Source organism: Lynx canadensis, chromosome A3, assembly GCF_007474595.2.
Source record: "Lynx canadensis isolate LIC74 chromosome A3, mLynCan4.pri.v2, whole genome shotgun sequence".
NCBI lineage: Eukaryota > Metazoa > Chordata > Mammalia > Carnivora > Felidae > Lynx > Lynx canadensis.
This window is the reverse complement of record NC_044305.1, coordinates 109,649,120-109,674,563: the sequence shown is the minus strand read 5'-3', so window position 1 is coordinate 109,674,563 and position 25,444 is coordinate 109,649,120. Positions and strand designations below refer to the sequence as shown.

Below are 25,444 nucleotides of genomic sequence, written 5' to 3'. Positions count from 1 at the left end.
TACCATTTTGTACTTTCACCTCAGGTCTTACCATAATCTAAAGTAATTTTACATTCACTCAACTTCTCTTTTTCCAAAGCATAAATCACTGGGGCAGGAAATTTATCTTTCATCTTGGTAACTCCACAGTCTCTAGCACAGTGACTGAACAGAGTAAGTGCACCACAAATATTTGTTCAATTGCATGAAGCCGTAACAGATAACGGCACCTAGGTAAGGGGTCACTGTACTACACTATTTAGCTCTCTGCAAACTGCCAAGTAAAAGAAATGAAATCACTAGTACTTATTCTTCTATCTAAAATTTTCAACTATCATATTAACCTATAATCAGATGCAGACCTCACTGAATTTTTGAATTTGCATGCAAGATTCAAAAAATATATAATTTTATTTTATATAATGGTAAACTCATAACAAAATATACAATTTAAGTATTTGGAAAAAATATCTTCAGATTATTTACTTATCTGGCCCTTTAAGTTTATTGATTTTCATTATACTTGAGGTTCTCAACCCTGGATACTTCTTAGAACCACAGACAGAGCTCTTAGACTCTCCAAGCCCAGAGAGCCTGACTCAACTGGTCTGGGAAAGGGTCTGCTAAGTTTCCTGGTTGTTCTCAGGGGCAGCCAGAATTGAAAGTCACTGTTACAAAGTTGCATAAAACCTTGAAACCACATACATGGAGTTTGTAAACATTTAAGAATCTTGATCTTTCACAACACATGGCCTGTGATAAAAGATTTTTAGAAGTGTAGCCACTTTTTCATATACATATGACAAAACAAAGCTTGAAAATTTTGCTCCTAATTAAAAATTTAAAAAGCTGGTTATCAGAAAATGCTCACTGTCAGAGTAATCAAAGTATCTTGTGGGGGCTTTTAAAAGTAGATTGTAGGGGCACCTGGGTGGCGCAGTCGGTTAAGCGTCCGACTTCAGCCAGGTCATGATCTCACGGTCCGTGAGTTCGAGCCCCGCGTCGGGCTCTGGGCTGATGGCTCAGAGCCTGGAGCCTGTTTCCGATTCTGTGTCTCCCTCTCTCTCTGCCCCTCCCCTGTTCATGCTCTGTCTCTCTCTGTCCCAAAAATAAATAAACGTTGAAAAAAAAAAATTAAAAAAAAAAAAAAAGTAGATTGTATATAAGATTTTATAGGTTAAAAAAATAGGCACACACGTTGAAATAAAGTACATTTATCAAAGTACACCTATTAGAGGTTGTTCATTTGATTGAATGAATCAAGATAAGTAAATTGGTTACAACAATTTACTATCTTACCAAAAATTACTGAATCGTGAAAAAAAAAAAATTACTGAATCGTGGAAAACTTTAACAAGGAGCTTGGTTCACACTTCTTCAATCTATTTCCAACAGTAGGCTGGGAATGAAAAATGTTTTAAAATAATGCATTCATTCAGATGTGGTCATGGCACAACCCAGAAGTAATTCAAATACAGCTTTTCCATTACACTGTATATTTCAAGTGAAAGCCTGTATTAGAAAGAACATAAGGAGGAAAGCAAACAAGAACATGTTCAGGAAAATTTGTAAGGGTAGTAAAAATGGGACACAGGAAAAGACTCAAGGAAGCTTTAATGAATACAAAAAGTCTCCCAAGTTGAGGAAACTATAACCTTCAACAAACCCCAGCAACAAAAACAGAAAGAAAACCACAACAAGGCATATCATATTCAAATTGCTGAAAACCAAGAAGAGAAAAACTGTAAATGAAGCAGAGAAAAGAAGATATTGCATACACTTTGGATCTAACCCAAAGTAATACAAATGCTAAATACGTGATAAAATATAAAAGGTCATTTTTCTTGCTTTTAATTTTTTTAAAACGTAGTTAACTGTTAAAAGCAAGAATAACAATGTGTTGTGGGATCTGTAGCAACAGTTGATCCTCATCATTCACAGATTCTGTATCTATGAACTTGCTAAAATTTATTTGTAACCAAAAATCAATATTTTGTGCTTTTGTAGTCATTTGCAGACATGGACAGAAGACAAAAAATCTGTCACTGTGCACGTTCCCAACTGAAGTCAAACAAGGTGATGTTCTGACTTCTTCTCTCAACTATCATAGTACAAAAACGCATGTCCTTTTCACGGGCTATTTATTTAGTGTCATGTGTTCTGAATTTGGGGGTTTCAATGGTGATTTTTCTATTTAAAATGACCCCCAAGCATCATGCTGAAGTGCCATTCAATGTTCCTAAGAGCAAGTAGCCTATGATATGCCTTATGGAGAAAATACATGTGTTAGATAAGCTTCATTCAGGCATGAGTTACAGTACTGTTGGCCATGAGAGCAATATCAACGTATCAACAATATATATTAAGTACGGTGTCTTTAAATGTCTTTTAAGTACATGCATAAATGTCTTTAAATGTCTTTTAAGTACGTGCACGAAACAAGGTTACGTATTTACTAGTTAACAAAAGTTTTCTGACGAGATGCTCACAGAAATCTAACCCTGTATTTCCCCTAGGAGCAGTTGTTCAGCATTCACTAAGTCAATGTTTGAGGTCATTTTATAGAACATAACTATCACAAATAATGAGAATCAACTGTCTACAGAAATAAAATGTATGACAACAGTAGTACAAGTGACAACAGAAAGAAAATAGAAATATACTATTCTAAGGTATATATTACATCATACGCAGAGTAGTACGATACTGTTTGAAGACATCTCTGATGAGTTAAAGATGTACATAAACTAGAGGAAGGGTTGGCAAAAATTTTCTGTAGAAAGCAGATACTAATATTTTAGGCTTGGTATACCACATGGTCTCCATCAGAGCTACTTAATTTTGCTACTGTAGCATACAAGCAGCCACAGGCAAGATACAAATGAATGAACCTGCTATGTCCCAATAAAACTCTACTCACAAAAAGAGGAGGTAGGTCAGATTTGGCCCACAGATGTAGTCTACTGACCCTGGCACTAGAGCAATTGCCGAAAAAACTTTTTGAAGGGTATAGGAGAGATAAAAAGGGATTACAGAAAATACTCAATTCCAAAGAAGAGAGAAAATGACCCAAGACCAGAAGGGACAAACAGAAAACAGTATGTTTAAATGCATCTATACTAAACATCATATTAAATATAAATGGTCTAAACCTTTAAAAAGCAGAGTTGTCACACTGAATTCAAAAAGAATGACCCAAGCATATATAGTCTACAAAAAAAAACCCCATTTCACATATGAGAGGTTATAAGCAGAAACATAAATGTGGTAAAAACATACCACAATGCAAACAATAATTTTTTAGAAAAAGTAGGAATGGTTATATTAATATCACACAAAGATGACTTCAGAACAAAGTACATTACCAAAAATAAAGAAGAAAAGTTACACTGAAAAATAAATCAATATGTCAAAGGCTGTAAAAATCCTAAATGTGTCTGTAAATAATAGTCTCAAAAATAAAACAGAAATTAATTGAAACTGAAAGGACTAATAGGCAAATCTAAAATTACAAAGATTTCAATACTCCTTTTTCAATAAATAATAGAACAAATAAAAAGAAATCCATAAAGATACAGAAAACACTATCAACCAACTTAACCTAACTTTTATAGAAAACTCCACTTAAAAAAAAAAACTTGCATATGTAACATTCAGAATGTAGTGTAAGACAGAATCTTACACTATAAAAAACAAAACAAAACCCTCAAATTAAACAGATTGAAATTAAAGTATATTCTTGGACCAAAATTGAAATAAAACTAGAAATCAATATAACAGAAAAGTATCTGGAAAACTTTCAAATGCTTCCAAATTAAACAATCCTTGGACTGCAGATGAAATCACAAAAGTAATTAGGAAATAATTTAAACAAAATGTAGATGAAAATACAACATATCAAAGTTTGTGGCATACAGCTAAAGTAGTGATTAGAGGAAAACTTACAGAGCTAAACACATATCAGAAAAGACAAGACTCAAATCAATGATCCGATGTTCCACCTTAAGAAACTGAAAAAATAAAGTTATGCATAAAGAAGATAGAAAAAAAGAAAATTAAAAAAATAGAAAACAGACAATAAAGAAAATCACTTGAAAGGATAATAAAACAACATAAAGCACAATTTTTGGCGATAGATTTGCCAACTTAGATGAAATGAAAATTTTCCTTTAAAGACACAAAATAAAAACTGCACTCACAAAGAAATAAATAACCTAAACAGCTCTATGTTCATTAAAGAAATAGAAAGCGATTTAAAAATGTTCTCATAAAAAAATTCCAGGCACAGTGGGCTTCATTGGTGAATTCTATCAAATATTTAAGGAAGAAATAATATCAATTTACACAAACTTATTCAGAAGACAGGAAGAAAATACCTCCAAACTCATTTTGTGAGGCCAACATTACCTTGATACCAAAACCACACAAAGATAATAGAAGGAAAAAATATAGGCCAATACATTTCCCATTATCTTAGAAAAATATTAAGAAAACAGAGATATATTGAATCAAGGAAAGCATAAAAAGGAATATATGATGCCCAGGAATGCAAGGGTGGTAACATTCAAAGTATAAGCCACACCAAAAACCATAAAATACCTAGGAATAAATCTAACCAAAGAAGTGAAAAATCTATACACTGAAAACTATAGAAAGCTGATGAAAGAAATTGAAGAAGACACAAAGAAATGGAAAAAGAGTCCATGCTCCTGGATAGGAAGAACAAATATTGTTAAAATGTCAATACTACCCAAAGCAACCTACATAGTCAACATGATCCCTATCAAAGTAACACCAGCATTCTTCACAGAGCTAGAACAAATAATCCTAAAATGTGTATGGAACCAGAAAAGACCCCGAATAGCCAAAGCAATCTTGAAAAAGAAAACCAAAGCAGGAAGCATCACAATCCCACACTTCAAGCAATACTACAAAGCTGTAATCATCAAGACAGTATGGTACTGGCACAAGAACAGACACTCAGATCAATGGAACAGAATAGAGAACCCAGAAATGGACCCACAAACGTATGGGCAACTAATCTTTGACAAAGCAGGAAAGAATATCCAATGGAATAAAGACAGTCTCTTCAGCAAGTGGTGCTGGGAAAACCGGACAGTGACACGCAGAAGAATGAACCTGGACCACTTTCTTACACCATACACAAAAATAAACTCCAAGTGGATGAAAGACCTCAATGTAAGACAGGAAGCCATCAAAATCCTTGGAGAAAGCAGGCAAAAACCTCTTTGATCTTGCCCGCAGCAATTTCTCACTAAACACATCTCCTGAGGGAAGGGAAACAAAAGCAAAAATGAACTACTGGGACCTCATCAAAATAAAATGCTTCTGCACAGCGAAGGAAACAGTCAGCAAAACTGAAAGGCAACCAACAGAATGGAAGAAGATATTTGCAAATGGCATATCAGATAAAGGGTTAGTATCCAAAATCTACAAAGAACTTATCAAATTCAACACCCAAAAATCAAATAATCCAGTGAAGAAATGGGCAAAAGACATGAATAGACGCTTCTCCAAAGAAGACATCCTGGTGGCCAACCAACACATGAAAAAATGCTCAACATCACTCATCATCTGGGAAATACAAATCAAAACCACAATGAGATACCACCTGTCAGAATGGCTAACATTAACAACTCAGGCAACAACAGATGTTGGCAAGGATGCAGAGAAAGAGGATCTCTTCTGCATTGTTGGTGAGAATGCAAGCTGGTGCAGCCACTCTGGAAAACAGTAAGGAGGTTTCTCAAAAAACTAAAAATAGAACTACCCTACGACCCAGCAATTGCACTACTAGGCATATATCCAAGGGACACAGATGTGCTGTTGCGAAGGGACACCAGCACCCCCATGTTTATAGCAGCGCTATCAACAATAGCCAAAGTATGGAAAGAGCCCAAATGCCCATCGATGGATGAATGGATAAAGAAAATGTGGTATATATATACCATGGAGTATTACTTGGCAATCAAAAAGAATGAAATCTTGCCATTTACAACTATGTGGATGGAACTGGAGGGTATTATGCTAAGTGAAATTAGTCAATCAGAGAAAGATATAAATCATATGACTTCACTCATATGAGGACTTTGAGACAAAACGAATGAACATAAGGGAAGGGAAACAAAAATAATATAAAAACAGGGAGGGGGACAAAATAAAAGAGACTCATAAATATGGAGAACAAACAGGGTTACTGGAGGGGTTGTGGGAGGGGGGATGGGCTAAATGGGTAAGGAGCACTAAGGAATCTACTGAAATCATTGCTTCACTATATACTAACTAATTTGGACATAAATTTAAAAAAACAAAAAATAAAGTTGGGGCGCTTGGGTGGCTCAGTCAGTTGACTGTCCAACTTCGGCCCAGGTCATGATCTCACAGTCTGTTGGTTCGAGCCCCACGTTGGGCTCTGTGCTGGCAGCTCAGGGCCTGGGGCTTGCTTCCAATTTTGTGTCTCCCTCTCTCTCTCTGCCCCTCCCCTGCTCATGCTCTGTCTCTCTCTCTGTCAAAAATAAATAAACATTAAAAAAAATTTTTTTTAATAAAAAAGTTAAAAAATAAATAAAAATAAAAAAATAAAAATAAAAAATAAAGGAATGGAAAAAAAAGTATAAGCCAACATACTTCATCATATTAACAGACTAAAAGATAAAAATACATAGACACAGAAAAAGTATATAATTTACAATCATTCAAGATAGTAAATCTCAGTCTACTATGTACACAGACAGGAATTTCCTCAACTTGATGAAGAACATCTAAAAAATTACATCAAATTTAATGGTCAAAGACCAAATGCTTTTCCTTTTAAGACTGATAACAAGGTACAAATGTCCATTTTTATCACTTCTATGCAATATAGTACAATACAGGCTTAGCCTCCATTACAAAACAAGAAAAAGAAATATTGGCAGACAAGGCATATAACTATCTTTATTTACAAAAGACCAGATCATCTATGTACAGAACTGTACAGAATTTTTTAAAGTTACTAAAAGTGATAAATGAGTTTAGCAAGGTTGCAGGACACAATAACATTGTACAAAAATCGTAGTGTTTCTATATAATAAAATGAAAAATCAGACAGATTTTTTAGAACCCCATTTATAATTGTATCAAAAATATGAAACACAGACAACAAATGATGTACATAATTTCAATAGACATTTTTGGTAGAAATTGTCAAACTGATTTTATTACAATGGAAATGCAAAGGATACAGATTGGTAAAAATCATTTTGAAAAAGAAGAACAAAGTTGGAGGACTTAATGCACCTGATTTCATGTCTTTATAAAACTGAATTCAAGACAATGTGAAATTAGTTTAAGGGTACACATGTAGGTCAATAAAGCAAAACAATGTTCAGAAATAGACCAAAACATATGTGGTCAACTGATTTACGATAAAGGTACTAAAGTAATTCAATGAGGGAAGAAGTCTTTTCAACAAATGGTCCTGGAAAAATTTGATGTCTGATGCAAAGAAATGAAGCTCAACCTTTATTTCACACCATATACAAATTTTTGTTTTGAAATGTATTGTAATGAGTTAAACAGTGTTCCTCCAAAAGATGCAAAGTCCTAACCCCCAGTACCTGGGAATGTAATCTTTGGAAATAGGGTTTTTATACACAGATGATCAAGTTAGGATGAGGTCATTAAGCTGAGCCCTAATCCCATATGACTGTGTCCTTATAAAAAGGTGACATTTATAAACACAAATATTTATAGAAGGAAGACAATATGAAGACACGAGAATACCATCTACAAACCAAAGAATGCCTGAGACCGTTAGAAGCTGAAAGAGAGGCATGAAACAGATTCTTGTAGCCCTCAGAAGGAACAAACCCTACTGATACCTTAATTATAGACAGCCAGCCTCAAGAACTGTCAGAAAAATTTCTGTTAAGTCATGAAGCTGTGGTAGCCCCAAGAACTAACATACATATCATAAACATAAAGGAAAAGCTAAAACTATGAAACTTCCCGAAGAAAACATGGGACCAAAAAAATCTGTTATCTTCATTTAGGCAAATACGTGTTAGATGTGAAACAAAAACACTATCTACAAAGGAAAAAATTAATTGTACTTCATCAAAATTAGAAATTTTGGCTCTCCAGATGCTACTGTTAAGAGAATGAAAAGAGTATATATAGTGTATTATAATGAAAGGTATACAAACTAATTTAGATCAGACAAAATAGACTTTAAGCCAAAGACTGTAAAGAGACAACGATCATTATACAATGATAAAGCAGTCAATCCTTCAAGTGGATATAATATTTGTAAATATTTATGCACCAAACATAGAGGCACCTAAATACATAAAATCTATAAAGTTAATATTAATAGACCCAAAAGAAGAAATAGACAGCTATGCAATAATAACCAGGACTTTAATACCCTACTTTCAACAATGGACAGATCATCCAGACAGAAAATCAAAAGGGAACACTGGAGTTAAACTACACATTAGATCAGACACTTAACAGGCATTTACAGAACATTCCATCTAAAAGCAGCAGAATACATACTCTTCTCAAGCAAACATGGAACATTCTCTAGGACAGATCATGTTAGACCACCATGGAGCCTGCTTAAAATTCTCTTTCTCTCCCTCTGCCCCCTTCCACACTTGCGCGATCTAAATAATTAAACAAATAGTGCTGGTAGAACTGGGACAGACACATGCAAAAGAATGAAACTGAACCCCTACTTTACACCATACACAAAAATCAACTCAAAATGGACCTGAAACCATAAAACTCCTAGAAGAAAAAATTGGGGATAAGCTCCTTGACATCATTCTTGGCAATGATTTTTAGATTTGACACCAAAAGCAAAGGCAACCAAAGCAAAAATAAACAAGGGCTACATCAAATTAAAAACCTTCTTCTCAGCAAAGGAAACCATTGACAAAATGAAAAGGCAACCTACAGAAGGGGGAAAAAGTATTTGCAAATCATATATCTGATAAGGGTTTAACACCCAAAATATATAAAGAACTCACATAACTCAATGGCAAAACAACAAGAACAAACAACCCAATTTAAAAATGGTCAGAAGAACTGAATAGACATTCTCCCAAAGAAGACATACAAGTGGCCAACAGGTACATGAAAAGGTCCTCATTATCACTAACCATCAGGAAAATGCAAATTCAAACCACAAGGAGATATCACTTTATGGCTATCATCAACAAGAGATAACAAGTGTTGGTGAGAATGTGGAGAAAAGGGAACCCCTGTGCACTGCTGGTGGGAATCTAAATTTGTGCAGCCACTATGGAAAACAGTATGGACATTCCTTGAAAAATTAAAAATAGAACTACCATATGACACACCAACTCCATTTCTGGGCATATATCTGAAGAAAATTAAAACACTACCTTTAATAATCTGCACTCTATGTCAATGCATCATTATAATAGCTAAGACATGGAAACAACCTAAATGTCCATCCATGGATGAATGAATAAAGAAGTTGTGGTATATATACAATGGAATATTAGTCAGCCATAAAATAAGGAAATCCTACCATTTGCCACAGCATGGATGGACCTTGAGGGCTTTATGCTAAATGAAATAAGTCAAGCAGAGAAAGACAACTACCATGTGATCTCACCTATACGGAGTCTCATATAACTTAACTCACAGAAACACAGAGCAGATTGGTGGTTACCAGAGGTAGAGGACAGGAGGTGGGGAAAATGAGTGAAGGTGGTCAAAGGGTACAAACTTCCAGTTATAAGATAAATAAGTTCTGGCAATGTAATGTACAGCACGGTGACTATAGCTAAACATTTTTTTTTTTAATTAAAAAAAAAAAAGAATGGTTATTTATTTTTAAGAGGGAGACAGAGTGTGAGCAGGGGAGGTGCAGAAGAGACACAGAATCCGAAGCAGGCTCCAGGCTCCAAGCTGTCAGCACAGAGCCTGACGTGGGGCTCGAACTCATGGATCATAAGATCGTGACCTGAGCTGAAGTTGGACACTCAATCGACTGAGCCACCCAGGCGCCCCTATAGTTAACCATTCTTTATTGTATACCTAAAAACTGCTAAGAGAACAGACCTTAGAAATTCTCATCACAAGAAAAAAAATTAACTATGTAAGGTGATGTATGTTATCTAAGTTTATTGTGGTCATCATTTTGCAAAATATACATATATCAAACCATTATGTTGTATACCTTAAACTAATCCAAATTTAGGGATGCCTGGGTGGCTTGGTAGGTTAAGCGTCCAACTCTTGATTGCAGCTCAGGTCATGATCTCATGGTTCATGAGACTGAGCCCCATCTTGGGCTCAGCAATGACAGTGCATAGCTTGCTTAGGACTGTGTCTGTCTGTCTGTCTGTCTGTCTCTCTCTCTCTCTCTCTCTCTCCCCGTTCCTCCCCTGCTCATGCTCACATTCTCTCTCTCAAAATAAATAAATAAACATTTTTTAAAAACTAATACAAATATATCAATTATATCTCCATAAAACTGGAAAAAATGAGAAGCAACATAAACGACTAAAATAAGAAACTGGTTGTAAACTACTATGCATCAATATAACTGAAGCCTTTAAAATGATGATTATTTACACTATTACTTAGATTAAAAAGAGAGAGAGAAAAAAATGAAAAGCTGCCACAGACTGGAAGAAAGTATGTGCATTTCATATCTGATAAGAACTTGTATCTAAGATGTTAAAAAACTTTTATACTTCAATAACATAAACAATCTGTGTGGAATTTAACCAAAGAAAATAAGTGAATAAACCCATGCACAGATAACCAATCTCGTTAGTCATTAGGGAAATGCAAATCAAAGTCACAAGGAGATATCATTACACATCAACCAGAATGGTTAAATTAAAAAGACTGGAAATACCAAGTGCTGGCAAGGATATGGCCATTATACACCCGCATATTTACCCCAAGGAAATGAAAACACATATCTACAATCAAAATTTGTATGAGAATGTTAATAGCAACTTTATTCAAAATTCCCCCAAATTGGAAACAACTCTAGTATCAATCAACTGATGAATAAACAAATTATGGTATATGCACACAATGGAACAGTACTCAGCAACAAAAAAGAACTACCGACGTAACAGCATGGATGAATTAAAAACAAAGAACACTGAGGTATGTGAAAGACAGCAGAACAATAGACTACACACTATATGACTTCATTTATATGAAAATCTAGAAAAAGTCAAACTATAGTAACAGAGTGTAGTGCAGTGGTAGCCCAGGACCAGGACAAGGAAAGGAGACTGCAAAAGTGCAAGAAGGAACTTAGGGGGTAATGAAGATGCTCTATATCTTGAATGGGTGATAGTTGCACAAACTTCCTACAATTGTTAAAACTCCATCAATGGATTTTATTACAGGTAAATTATATATATTACGTCTGATTTTTAAAAAAGTAAACACCTTATTAAAATAGCTATTAAAGGGAAAAAAAACTACATATATGGCATACTTCTATTTAATGCCTGAGAGGTACTAGAAAATAAAGCAATATAAAATCCAATCTTAGCCAATAAATTAATTTAAAAATGTAATGGTCATTCCGTTTAGATCACTGTGCTGTTATTTGAAAAAAATATTGAAATATTATTTCTGAATATGGAATACATGCAGAAGACACAAAATCTAAAAGGTACACAAGGGTATACAATGAAAAGTAAATCTCCCTTTCACTCTTGTTTCCCAGTCACCAGTCCCCTCCTGGAAGAAATCTCTCTCTCCTTCCAAGGTAATCAAAAAGCAATGCAGCGATCATATATACATGTACATATGTATAAGTGTGTGTAGTACAAAATGATAGCACAGCATGCCCTGTTCTACACTTATTATGTTATCTATATGTCCTATATACTTTGCAGATCTCTCCCTCCCCCAACCATGTCCACACAAAATGTTTCCTTTTTTAATAGCTGCAAAAACTTTTATAGAATCCCACAAACTACACTTTGGATCACTGCAGGGGTACTTTAAAAAGCCTTACAAATTAATAAACTCCATTCTTGTACCTGAGGTCAAATTCCTATTCCTTATATCTGAGGTCAATTATTACTAATATATTGTTAACACTGGATGGCAAAAATGTAAAATAGATGGAATACACATTTGGTATTATGACTAGATTAAAAATATTATTTAAAAAAATCTAAAATATCGTTAACATGAAATCATATCTCAGGCAGTCCTCCTCTACTAATTCAAAAGGAGGACTGCCCTCCAGGCTTACTTCACTAACTTTTAGAGGCCTTTCCTCTGGTCCTTCAAAGTAAGAGCTCTTTTCATCACTTTTCCGCCTTGTTGGTTTCTCTACAGAAAGAAAGTTGGGAAGGTTCTTCTCAAGGAATAATGATTCCATTTCAAGAGTCACAGCAGAACACTAGGGCCCAAATCCTTAAAAATTTCTAGAACACAGGAACTCTATCTTATTAAAGTTTGATAAAAATCAGTCCTATTCTCTCCCCTCAGAAAAACCTTGCTTTTCTTTCAGAATTTTCTATCTTGGTTACCAGCATCACCACCCATCCAGCCACCCGCGCTCCCGTCTTCTTCAATAGGCTGTCAAGTTTTACCAACACTACTTGCCCAACACTCTTCAAATATATTCACTTCCCAACCATCTCAGTTCAGATATTCATTACAGTGGCTTCTTGCCTGATCTCCTTATTTTATGTCACACTGAGTTACACATTTAAGCTTTCCCAAACACAAATCTGATCATGTTGCTTTGCTGCACGCAGACCTTAGTTAAATCTCTGCTCTTACAGGAATCAAGTGCAAAAATTTCCTTTGCATGAAGAAGGCACTGCGGTGCACTGAAAAGAGTATACAGGTTTTGGAGTTTAAAAAAGACCTGTGTTTGAATTCCAACTTTCAGCAAGTAATTAAATGTCTCTGAAATTCAGTTCCTCCTTTATTCAACAGCAATTATATCACCCACACTCTTCCCACTCAGTGAGGTCCTTGGAGAAGGAGCATCAACCTCCCCTAAGACCATATTACAAATGCTTAGACCCACCCCAAACCTACTGATTCAAAACTTACATTTTAGAAGAATCACTAGACAACTGGCATATACATTAAAATTTGAGATGCACCACAAACTATTGTGAGGATTAACTAGAAAATGTGTGTAAAGCTCCCAACATAGAATAGGCACTCAATAAATATTATTATAATCTTCCTCTTGTCCCCTTCTGTATCTTCAATCATCTTAATTCTTTTACCTGGAATGTATTCCTCACCCCCTATATTATTGAAATCTTGCTCATTCTTTAAATGTCAAATAAAATGCTACTTTCTGTATGAAGTCTTCCACATCCTTCATTAACCTGAGAAGAGCACTCTCTACCTTAACCTCACTTTCTACTTTTCATGTTTTACTGTTTCCTTCAGTAGACTGTAAGCTTTTTGAGAGAAGGGATATATGGTTAATCTTCCCAACCTAAAATTTAACCAGTACCCCATCTTTTAAAAGGTTCAGGTAAATGCATTTCCTAGAATAGATATAAGAAAAGCAGGTATGTGACCCTCAGAGCCCTGGCAGCTAACCTGGAGCTGTAGAGATGTAGGTAATGAAAATGGATGACTAATGAGCAAGTACCCAAGAGGGAAGGAAAAAACAAAAGAACTTCTGACATGATTTTTCCATCCTCCAAATGAGTTAGGGATCCATGAAATGTCTCTATAAAATCTCAGAATCTGAGCTGGTTGCCTTAAGATTTTTCTCTGGTTAGGATCTGGAGTAGGTCATCCCTTGAAACTCCTTTTTCCTTTAACTGTCTCTAGCAGTGAAGACCCAATTTTGATTAAATATTTCATAATCTCACCACTGTAATTACACACTAGAAATCATCCCAACTCAGTCATTGATAGATTTGGAAATTGTAATCCAAAGAAGTCAAATCACTTGTGCAAAGTTAAACAGTAAATAAGCAATACAGCTGACCTAGTTTCAAGCTCAAAACTCTTAGAAATGTGTAGTATATTTATGCCCTATATATGCTACATATTTTTGCCAGATACATCCCCATATCACTATAATATTGATTCAAATTCAGTTCACTATGATATTTCTAGAATCAATAATTCTATATAAAGTTCACCCTAAGTTATCTTTTTTTTCCTTCGGCTCTATCCTGTTTACTTCCTTGGTATCACTGTAATTTTTCATGGATTATGATTTTTAATCAAGTTTTCTAAGAGTTTAACCCATCTGACCCACTTCTCACATCTATATTAAAGAAGAAGTAACATGAATTCTAAAATAATCCTGTAGGAAATCAGCATGCCTCTGTATAAATGTAAGAACAAAGTGAAATTTTAGAAGATTGAAAACAATAAATACAGACTCTGCCAAAACATTGGTTATAAATTTCTTTTTTTTTTTTTTATTATTATTTTTTTTTTTAATTTTTTTTTTTCAACGTTTATTTATTTTTGGGACAGAGAGAGACAGAGCATGAACGGGGGAGGGGCAGAGAGAGAGGGAGACACAGAATCGGAAACAGGCTCCAGGCTCCGAGCCATCAGCCCAGAGCCTGACGCGGGGCTCGAACTCCCGGACCGCGAGATCGTGACCTGGCTGAAGTCGGACGCTTAACCGACTGCGCCACCCAGGCGCCCCGGTTATAAATTTCTATAGGTTTGGGGTGCCTGGGTGGCTCAGCTGGTTAAGCGTGCAACTCTTAATTTCGACTTGGGTCATGACCCCAGGGTTGTGTGATGGAGCCCTGTGTCGGACTCTGCACTGAGTGTGGAGCCTGTGTGGGGTTCTCTTTCTTTTTTTCTTTCTTTCTTTCTTTCTTTCTTTCTTTCTTTCTCTCTCTCTCTCTCTCTCTCTCTCCCGCCCCCCCCCCCCCCGTTGGCACACTCTCTCACAAAATAAACAAACATTTTTTAGAATTTCTATGCACTCAAATAAAAAGGAAACATTAAAGTTACAAACTATAGTTAAGTTAAAAGCTTACCTTTAAATTAAAAACCTTGTCGCAAAAATATTTGTGAAAAACCTCTGTAACATTTAATGAAAGGGAAAATAAAAGCAAAAATACTTAAAGGCACGCAGATGGCTCTACAGATCTACAAAAGGAAAGTGAATCTTTAGGCCACATTTCAACAGACAAGTTATTGTTGACACACAGGCACAGATTATTTTTACAAACCGCATCACATGTTTTAGACTATTAAATGCATCTACATCAGAAGATAATAACAAACAAAGATAAGAAATTAAAAGAAAAACAGGGGCAGGCGCCTGGGTGGCTCCATTGGTTGAGCGTCCAACTTCAGCTCAGGTCATGATCTTGGCTCAGGTTTGTGGGTTTGAGCCCCGCATCAGGCTCTGTGCTGACAGCTCAGAGCCTGGAGTCTGCTTCACATTCTGTGTCTCCCTCTCTGTCTGCCCCTCCCCCACTCATGCTTGGTGTCTCTCTCTCTCTCTCTCTCTCTCTCTCTCTCTCTCTCTCAAAATAAATAAACATTAAAAAAATACTTTGGGGGGCACCCTGGTGGCTCAGTCAGTTAAGCATCCGACTTCAGCTCAGGTCATGATCTCATGGTTCGTGAGTTCGAGCCCATGTCCGGCTTGCTCTCTCTCTCTCTCTCTGCTCCTCCCCCATTTGTGCTTTGTCTCTCTCAAAAATAAACATTAAAATTTTTTTTTAATTTTTAAAGAAATTAAAACAAAAACAGGAAGATAAAGAGCATGAATCCAAATATATTAATCTTGTGCAATGATTTTTAAAATAAAAAATATACTAATTTGTTTGAACCATATGCTCAGTCCATCAAAAATAAAATGTACCCAATTCACACTATGTAAATATACAGTTTCATGATAAAATAGAGAACATCCCTGCTTATCCACCAAATCAAGATTATTAAAGACATTTAGCTAAGGTTCCTTAAAAAATAGTATAGTATAGGGGTGCCTGGGTGGCTCAGTTGGTTAAGCGTCTGACTCTTGGTTTCAGCTGAGATCACTATCTCACACTTGTGAGATCCAGCCCTGTGTCAGGCTTGGATCTGGGCATGGAGCCTGCTTGAGGTTCTCTCTCTCCTTCTCCCTCTGCTTCCGCCTCTTCTCCCATTAGCACTCTCATGCTTGCTTGCGCGCGCGCTCTCCCTCTCTCTCAAAAACAAAAATGGTATAGTACAGGACAGGAGACAGGTAGAGAGGAAACAAAAACTACCCTCAATTTCAAATTTTTATGTATTGTCATATATTCAAAACTCATTTACCCATTTTTTAAGCAAGAGAGAGTGGTCTTCTCATATCAGATGGCAGTTTAGGTGAAATTAAGACCAAAAGGGAAAGAAGAGAGTATAAAAAAGAGGGCGGAAAACAGCGCACCTAGGAAGAACACGTATGCACCTGGGACTCAGCCACAGCTGGGTCTTATCCTTTAGGGAAACCATCTGGATGGCTTGCACCCTCTAACTCCTGTTTTCTCTAAAAACAAAGGAGATTTCTTAAGTCCTCTTGATTTTATACGGATTTTCATGCTCTTAAAAAGGAAAATTGAATAGGCAGTATTTTAAAGTTAGGATATAGGCTCCAGTTGTTAGGACCTGAAATTTCAGACCTTAGGCTTCTAGCCTATTAGCACTTTTCCCTAAATGATCAAAATTAGGACATAATCAATTGACTCACGTGTTAACTCATTGTTGCATGTATAATTTATAGAAAAGCATTAAGAACAACGTTAATTAGAAAAAGTATGGACATAAATAGTATGCACAGTACCTTTTGATAAACAATGGAGCACACAAGATCCTTGACAGCAGATAAAGATAGTTCCTGGGCTTCAATGGTAACACTCTCCCGTGTAAGGCCAATTTGCAGCAGAAATGAAATTGTATGCTCTGAGCCTCTGGAGTTGGTGAGTGATGGTGCACTGAAGCTTCCATTAGAGAGCCGGGCAGAGAGTCCTGTTTTAGGACTTGAACATGGAGAAGGAGTGGGAAGCACAGCAGGAAGAGGTGCAGGTAATACAGACTTCTGGGCTGATGGAGGGGAATTGTTTGCAGACATCTGCCTTTCTTTAATCTTTTAAAATAGTTGTCAATTCTTTTTCAGTGGTTATGAAGAGGCTTTTACAATCACAGGAGTAAAAAAATAACTGTACTTTTGGATTTAATTGAAAACTGCTGTATTTCCTCTTTTAAGCCACTCATGCCAATGACTGCATCTTCTACAACTGTGAGCTGAATACACAGAAGGTCCCACTTCCCCTAGTATCAGATGTCCCATCAAAAAACAGTCTTGTCTTCAGGACCACAACCAGGGATTTGGAAAGGATTTAACATCACTGAATTATCCTCATCAGAAAAGAGTTGACACTGCTTATTTACTAACCATCTTCATCTATTTTCTTTTAAGTCTACTTTTGTCTCTTTCTTTTAATTTCAGAAAATACATATTGAATAAAAGTTGTTTTTCTGTTAAGATGAAATCCTCCTGGTTTAAAAGAGAAGTGTTTAGGATTAATCTATTTAATCCTTATCCTTAGGTTCAATGATTTGATGGGATACTTTCTCAAATATCCACACCTTAAATCACCTTCTCAAATGTCTTCATTTTCATTTTTGGGGGGGTAAATTTTTCCATGATGAAGCACAAAGTTTTTTTAAAACAGTACAGGTATATTTCACTTGAAGAATTGGTCTGCTGAGAAGAGTTGATGTTTTCTGAAATGTAGTCAGCCTGGAAGGAATTTTAAAAACACTCTTAATATTTTATACTCATTTGACATTATTTTCAGAATGCCAAGAATCCCTTTAATTTTTTTAAATGAGAAGTTTTGGTTGCATGTTTACAATTCACCAATAAATCCTAACGGGTAGTCGTTCTGGAGGTCTAGTTATCAGAGTCTTTTTTTTTTTTTTTTTTTTTTACTGTAGATATAATTTTAGGGAGAGCCTTCTGCTCACCACTACCACCACCACCACCAAGCCCATGGCACCCCTCACTAACACCCAAAATCTGAAGATCAAACACTTTTATTCCACAATACACAACTGAGTTAAGACAAAAACAGAGAAAAACAGAAGGGACTAAAAGAAGGTTAAAACTGATATGGTCATAGAAATAAAGCACGTACCACTCAGCCATACCGAAGAAGTAGAACACTGTCCTAATAAAGACATGTTAAGAGTATTCTTTTTTATATTAAAAGTCTAATTCTACCAAAATATGATTGCTGACTTGCTTTTTGACAGATTTCTTCCGTAAGGCCAAGAAAGCAGAGGGGACATACTATGCACAGTTATAATGTGAACAACATACTTAAGACAGGAACATAGGAGAAAGTGACCTTATCGTAAAGGGTTTCTATAAGTAAAAAGAGAGACAGCACTAGACTCAGTTATATATGTATCACAGTTTACAATAGGACATTTCAAAAACAAAACAAAAGGCATGACCCCCATGGCCTAAGTGAAATGGCTCACAAGAGATCTTTCTAAATTTTCCATATATAACCGTAAACAATTCCAATGATGAAAAAGAGTGAAGCATCCAATGTGGTTGCAGAATGACTATCCGGAGAGTAGTTAATGGGGCTAAATAAATCAGGATGAACACAACAGAACAGCAAAAACATACAGATGTAGTATCAGGAATTAGAAAGCTCAGGGAAAACTAAGGCTTAGAAAAAATTACTTAAAGATAACAAAAGCTTTTATAGCTACATTCAAATAAATATTAACCCACCTTATACAGTACAGCACTTAACATCTCATAAATGCTTTACATACTTTACCTCGTGCACACCTCTTTGGAGACAAATATGACTTTTGCAGATGAGAAAATAGAAGCACAAGCAGATAAAGCAACGTGCCCAGCATCACGCAGGTAATTAAGAGGCAGAGTGGGAATCAGGACCCAAGTTTCATACTTTCTTACTAAGTGCTATCTCCATAAAATAACATACTATTTTTCAAAGAGAACAAGGAACTGAGAGAATCACTGCTCAGAGAGGATGTTGTTAAGGTTGAGCACGTACAGAAGGCAGAATTGCTCAACTTGTATTTTGCTGATCTTCTCTCAGTTTTTAAACTAAAGTTGTAGAAGGGCAATGAGAACCGAAACCCCAGCCTGGTGAATGAGGGAGACTAAAACAACTTTATGTAGTAAGTCTTGGGTTCCAGATGCAATTCATTCCACACTGCAAAAGCAATTAGCAAGTGTAATCACAAAGCTGACTCCTAAAATCTTAGAGAAAGAGCTCAGAAAAAAATAATCAGGGCCTGGAGATGGGTCAGGGTTGCTTCGAATTTTGGAGCTGGAGGAGTAGGGAAGTAGATTTCAGAAATCACAGACATATAAACTTAATTTTTAGTCAAATCTGAGAATAGATTATGAAAGGAAATGGTTTCTGAATATTTAGAAAAGAATATAATAATCACTAGATGTCAGCATGAATTAAAACAGAACAAATAATGCCAAATCAACTGCATTTACATCTTGGAAAAGAAGGATTACTAGACTTCTCAGATGCAAGGGAAAAAAATAATAACTTATAGTCATTGAGCTCCAACTATCTGCCAGACACTGTCTAACCACTTTATATGGATTACCTCATTTAATCCTCTGCAACAACCCATTGTATAGTTGAAAAAAACACGCTTAGAAATTAAAGTACTTGCCCAAGATCATACAATTAGCAAAGCCAGGGAGAAAAAAAGTGTATTCTGGCCAAAACAGTATTCAAGATGGTTTTTCACACTATTTTTGCAAATATGTTGTTTGAGTGTGAGTTGGATGTTAGTGTAGCTGGGTAAATTCACTACTCTAGATCAGCCTGGATGAAAGAAGTCTTTAGGGGAGTGCCTCAGAACTCTGTCCTCAGCCCTATATTGTTTTTGATTATTCATAACATAAAGACACAGAAAACATGCTTATAAAATCCTCAGAGTGTACGATCCGGGAGAAATAAACTAAAATTAAAGTGCTAAAATTAAAGTGAAATGTAACAACAGTGAGTGTAAAGCTTTACATTTGGTTTCAAAAAGTTAATGGAGAAGAAATGGAGAAGTGCTGATTTAGAAGGTATTCAGAAGGGGAGTTAGCCACCTAAGAGTTTAACGAGAGCTGCTAATCTGTAACTAAAAGAACTAATGCAAATCTAACCCCCCAGGACACTGAGAACACATCAGCACCAACCTGTAAAACTCTGTTGCCAGTCAGCCTACCTCACCCCGTATTCATTTCTACAGTCCACATTTTTAAGAGCCATATTGATTAAAAAATAGTAGTAACAGCATGCATCTAGATAAAGGTGAAAACAATGTCATGTGACAAATACATGCTTAACAAAGCCAAACAGAATAATGGTGTTCAAACATTTGAAAAGGTGTTAAGAGAATAATCGGCTTTATTCAGTATCACTGCAGAGAAGTAAAATGAAGATAACCGCACTACTTGCTTACCTCACAGGAGGTCAAGAGCACGGAGCTACTGCATGTAAAGTACTTTCAACAGTACCCGGCTTACAGTTCAGTGCTCAGTTAAGTTTTAACGATTTTTACAGTGATTCCATGAGGAAATTAAGAAGGAAGGTCCTACTTTATGCTAACCGCTGCAATTGATATATGATACTTCATTACATTCTCAAGACCACTCTAGATTTGTTCCACTCTGTTTTACTGAAAAGGAACCAAAGTTTATAGTTGCTTGCTCACAACTACACAGCTAATGTGAGATGGAACTGGGATTCAAACAAAAGTTTGCCAGGCTCCAAAGCCCGTGTTCCTTTCTGTTGCATTCCACCTCCAACAGCCTAACTACCCACCAGGTTTTCTCCTGAAGTAGTCAGTCACTTACAAGTAGTTTCAAAAGCTGAACAACTGTCATGAAAAAGGTAGCAAAATATCTACGAATAATACTGTATTCAGGTCAAATACTTCAAAATACAAGATACTGCTGTGTTCAATAATAATTTATTTTCAATGGATGTCTTCCCACTAAATTTCCATTTTATTATAACTGTCTAGTAATACAATCAACCAATTTATCAGAACTATTGATAACTTAATAAACTATATAAATGTTATAGTTTTGTATAAAAATATTTTTTACAGCTTCAGCATGAAAACAAATAGAAGAAACTAAGTGAGCTGTCTTTAAGCTTCTGCCCATTCATCCCAACTGTCTTCTCTCTCCTTTTATTTTATGGAACCCTGATTTTCTCTGTAAGATGCAAGACGTAAGATTCAAAATATTAACACTAAACATCAAAAAAATCCAAGAACTGTAATTTACTTTGTCTTTATGTTTCAATTAGAAAACAGAGACAAAAGACAATTACTAATTTATAAGCTATGTATCAATTAGATATCTTTATTTCTAACAGCTATGGATTGGCAAGCATTTCTAATACGTTTACTTGGAACATCTCAAATATTCTTTGGGGGGAGTTAATTTGTCACATATCCCATTCAAATGAGCTTACAGGATCCACCACCACTGCGGAATGGAATCAAAAGATGAACTATGAAAGGAATCGTCAGCCCAACCTGCCATATTACTACAGACAAGGTAAAACAAAGCCTATGACTTCGTAGTAACATCACAAGTTGATCTACCTTTCTCTCCCACTCCCTTACCTCCCCCCTGCATGCACATATCTCATATCTTGGCAAAGCCTCTAATTACAAGCTCTAACAACAGCATTTTCATTCAACAAATATTTACTGAGTGCCTATTATTTGCCAGACTGTTACTACAGTCGCTGTGCTTATATAGCAGTAACCGATACAGATATGGCTACTGTTCCTTCTGGAGCTTACAGTGTGATGTGGGGCACACACATTAAACAAACACCATTCACATAAACAGCAAGGGAACTACAAATTATGAAAAGTGAAATGACCGAGTATACCAAAAGGACCTAATTTTAACTGGGGTCTCAGGCAAGGTGACTTTAAGGAAGTAGTGCTTAAGCTAAGACCTAAAGGATAAGTAGGAGTCAGGGAAGCAGAGAAGGGAGGATTCCAGGAAGACAAAACAAATCCAATTCTTACATACAGTACTTCAAAAGGAAGCTCATTATTTAGTGTAGCCAGTGTCCTTTTTGTAATCAGGGCTAAAGTAAAGAGGTAAAATGCTTTTCTTATTCAGAACAGCGTAATTATTTACCATGACTCCTACTAGTAATGGGTTGTCCTTGTTCAATTTAGTTTTGTGTGCTAGGAATGCTATTTTTTTTCCCCTCCTGTTAATATGTAGATGTATTCTTTTAGCACATAAAAAAGCATGTGCCCTTTTTCAGTGCAATACTGACCAGTGTCCTGAGGTCATTTTGCCTTGATAACAGGCTTGATCTGGCTTAATAATCCTAGTGTTGCTTTTATACTGTACATCGCATTAAAGTCAAATAACTTTTTGGTTTTTTAAAATCACAGTTTGCGGCAAATACAATTTCAAAAACTATTACCTTAGGTTAATATAATACTTTTCCTAAGAGATCAGCATTCAACTAAATTGTTGCTGCTAAAATTCTGTTGATCTGGATCAGTGACATTTGAATCTCAGTCCTTCTACTCTCAGAGAGAGGACAGAGAGCATACTATGTCTGCTCTCTGCTCAGCCACTGAAAAGTTTATCCGGTAATAAGATTACAGACTGCCAATCTGGCAATGCTGTAGGAATCTATGCTGGGCTTGATGGACCTTCATCACCTCTCTTCGCCCCAGTGGTATCTGAGAAATCTGACTGGCTAACAGCCAATGAGCAATTTCTCACACAATGTCACTGTAAACTAACCACACAAGTGGAGAAAACTTTTCTGCAATGAAATTAAAACAAAAACATTTCCTAAGTGTATCATCTCAAATTTTTTGACGAACAGGACAACTGCTCCAAAGAGGGCACATACAAGTTCAATTTAAATTACATAATCAGAGACTCAAAGTACTAACAGAAAATTGTGAACCATAAGAATGATTATTAAATCAAGTTAAAATCTGTACTAGCAAATAATTTCCTCATATATCCAGGCCTATAAGAGTAATTTCTTTTAAAAATGAGCAATTCACTTCAATATGGTAATATTTTCATCACCTTTAAAATGTCTTTTTTTAAATGAGAAAATGTCCCTTAAAAGTGCATTTAAATGATCATTTCGTTTTTTCTCTATGAGGTTTTTTCAATTCTAATTTTTTAAATTTACTGTCCCAAAACTTGATTTATTAAAGCCTTTTTTTTTTGCATATGCCAGTGTTAAATTAAAAACAACCCACAAGAGAAATTTCTCTTTTAAAGAGGTCGTCTGATGACACTGAAAGCTTATAAAATCTGTATATCTAAAAGACTCACTACTATCTGAGATGCTTAAAAAATTACTCCAGATATCCTGAATGTGAATCATCCTAAAAAGTGAAATGCTATCCACCAAATTATTGTATGTAAACTGGCTTGTCAAATGCTCCAAACTCATCTGATCAGGTCTACCACATGTATATTAACTGCTAAAAAGCAAAACGTAAGGTGAAGGCTTTAAGTGACGTGTTTAAAATACTTTTACTAAAACTTGTAACTTCTTTTTTAGCTGAATTTTCATGCTTGCTCTCAATTCAGATCCTAACAGGGGAGGAAGAAAAGGTTCCTTGATAAAATTAAACTAGTCTAGACCTAGATTGGGGTACTTTATGTGGACGTCTTCGGCAGCAAATCCAGAGGTATTCCCAGCCTTCGAGGCATGAGAAGTTGGTAAGTAAGTAAGCTTGATCTAAGCAAAATCATAGTCGCTAAAAACGTAGGAAAGAACTGCAGCGTTAAGTACTAAGTAGAAGCAGTCGTAAGAGTAACACAATATAGCATTTTCTAGGGTAGAGATTAAGGCATTTGAAAACTTTTTGTTTCATTTGCGGCTACAGCTTATGAAGGCTGGGTAGTACAAAATTGTAGTTCAGGGTGGAACTTATTCTTCCTAATCAAAGATGACACCGATATCTTATTTCCTGTGGGGATGGGTGTGGTCGAAGAGACAGTTATGTCCAAGCCATCAATCTGTGTATGGAAAAGTCTGCAGGTTTTACGCCTGTCCCTGGAATTTATATTCGTGCCTGCAGTCGGCAAGGCCTATGCTTCTGCCTGCGATGACTTCAAATAAAATATCCAACAGGCAATCGAGTAGTACGCGGTTATGGTTGCTGCTCAAAGAAACAGTCGCACTCCTCAGCGTTTCATCTCAAGAAAAACCTCCCGGGGTTAAGAACAACTCCGAGCAAGGCTGCAACTTGCAAAACTAAGCACAGTCAGGAAACTGGGGTGGGGGCTCCCATGCTCTAAGCACCATTTACTCCCCGCTCTGAGACGGCTGCAACTCCAAGTGATGAAATGAAAAAGAAAAAAAGGCTCATCCCAAATTCGGCAGCTTGACTGTCGCGGGTCTGGCGTCGGAAGCCAGCTGGAGGGACCCCGAAACAGACCGCTCCCGAGGCGGCCGCGCGCGCGGTGGTCGCCCGCGGAGCGCGGACCCAAGTTGGCCTCCGCGCCCACGCCGGAACTTGGCCCCATCTGGCGGCCGCGCCGGCGCCCCCGGCCCGCCGCGGCGCCCCCCCCCAACCCCGCCCGCGCCTCCCGCCCAGAGCTCCGCCAACTTCCCGCCCGGCCCCGGGCGGTCGCCGCCCAGCCCCGCGCGGGGCCCGGAGTCCCGCCGCCGCCGCGTGCGGGTGGGGGAGGGGCCGCCGCCGCCTCACCCGACGGGCCGCGAGAACAAAGCGGCGGCCGCCGCGGCGCTAACTTTTTCGGTGTCTGATCCGCGCTCCCCGAGGCGACGACTTACAGAGGGAGAGCTCCGCCGGTCGTGAGAAACTCCACGGCCGCCAGCGTCTGGGTACCGGACGAGGCGCCAGCGAGGCTTCACGCGCCTCGCACGATCCCGCCCGCCGCTGGCGCCCCTTCCTCCCTCTCCCTCCCGCCCTCCTCCCTGTCCCGTCCTGAGGCCCGGGGGCGGGGGGCGGGGGCGTGCGGGGCGGGGGCGCGCGGCCGGCGCGGGGCCTGCCGGGAGCTGTAGTTTCCGCGCGGGGATGTCAGTCACGCTATGCCTGCGCGCGGTGCAGGGGCAGCGCGAGCGCTGGGTCCTTTCGGGCTGGCCCTGCGCGCTCGGAGATCCCTGTGTCTCCGTGGGCGCGCGGCAGCGGGACGCCACTGGGTATTTGAACCAGTTACACACGGCGCTTGATACCCATCATTGCCTCTTGCTCTTTTGTCGTCCGCTCTGATGGAGGCGACGGGGGCAAGGAACCGAGAGGTGGCAACTTGGACGGGAGGCTTGCAAGAGGTCCACAGCAGAGAGCAGCTACCCCCCTGAGAGCTCTTCTCCCTGCTCCCCGCCTTTTCCTCCCTCGGGCCTGCCTTCCAGGTGGCCGCCTGGCGCCGGGGCCCCGGACATCCCGCCCCGGAGGCAGAAAC

At 37.6% G+C, this 25,444-nt stretch overlaps 1 protein-coding gene across 2 annotated transcripts in view; it reads right to left on the bottom strand.

Annotated features, from left to right (window-relative positions):
• Positions 1-24,944, bottom strand: part of PRKD3 (protein kinase D3) — an 89,065-nt gene extending 64,121 nt beyond the window's left edge. Inside the window, exons 1-2 of one of the 2 annotated variants that reach the window (XM_030311294.2) lie at positions 24,816-24,944; positions 16,772-17,731 (exon numbers count right to left, since the gene is read on the bottom strand). In XM_030311294.2, coding sequence (XP_030167154.1) covers positions 16,772-17,059 — 288 coding nt within the window. In that variant the 5' untranslated portion in view covers positions 17,060-17,731; positions 24,816-24,944. Of the gene's footprint in view, positions 1-16,771; positions 17,732-18,788; positions 18,966-24,815 lie in introns of those variants that run through there. The other variant, XM_030311295.1, reaches the window with a different exon arrangement.
• Positions 24,945-25,444: the final 500 nt, after the last annotated feature.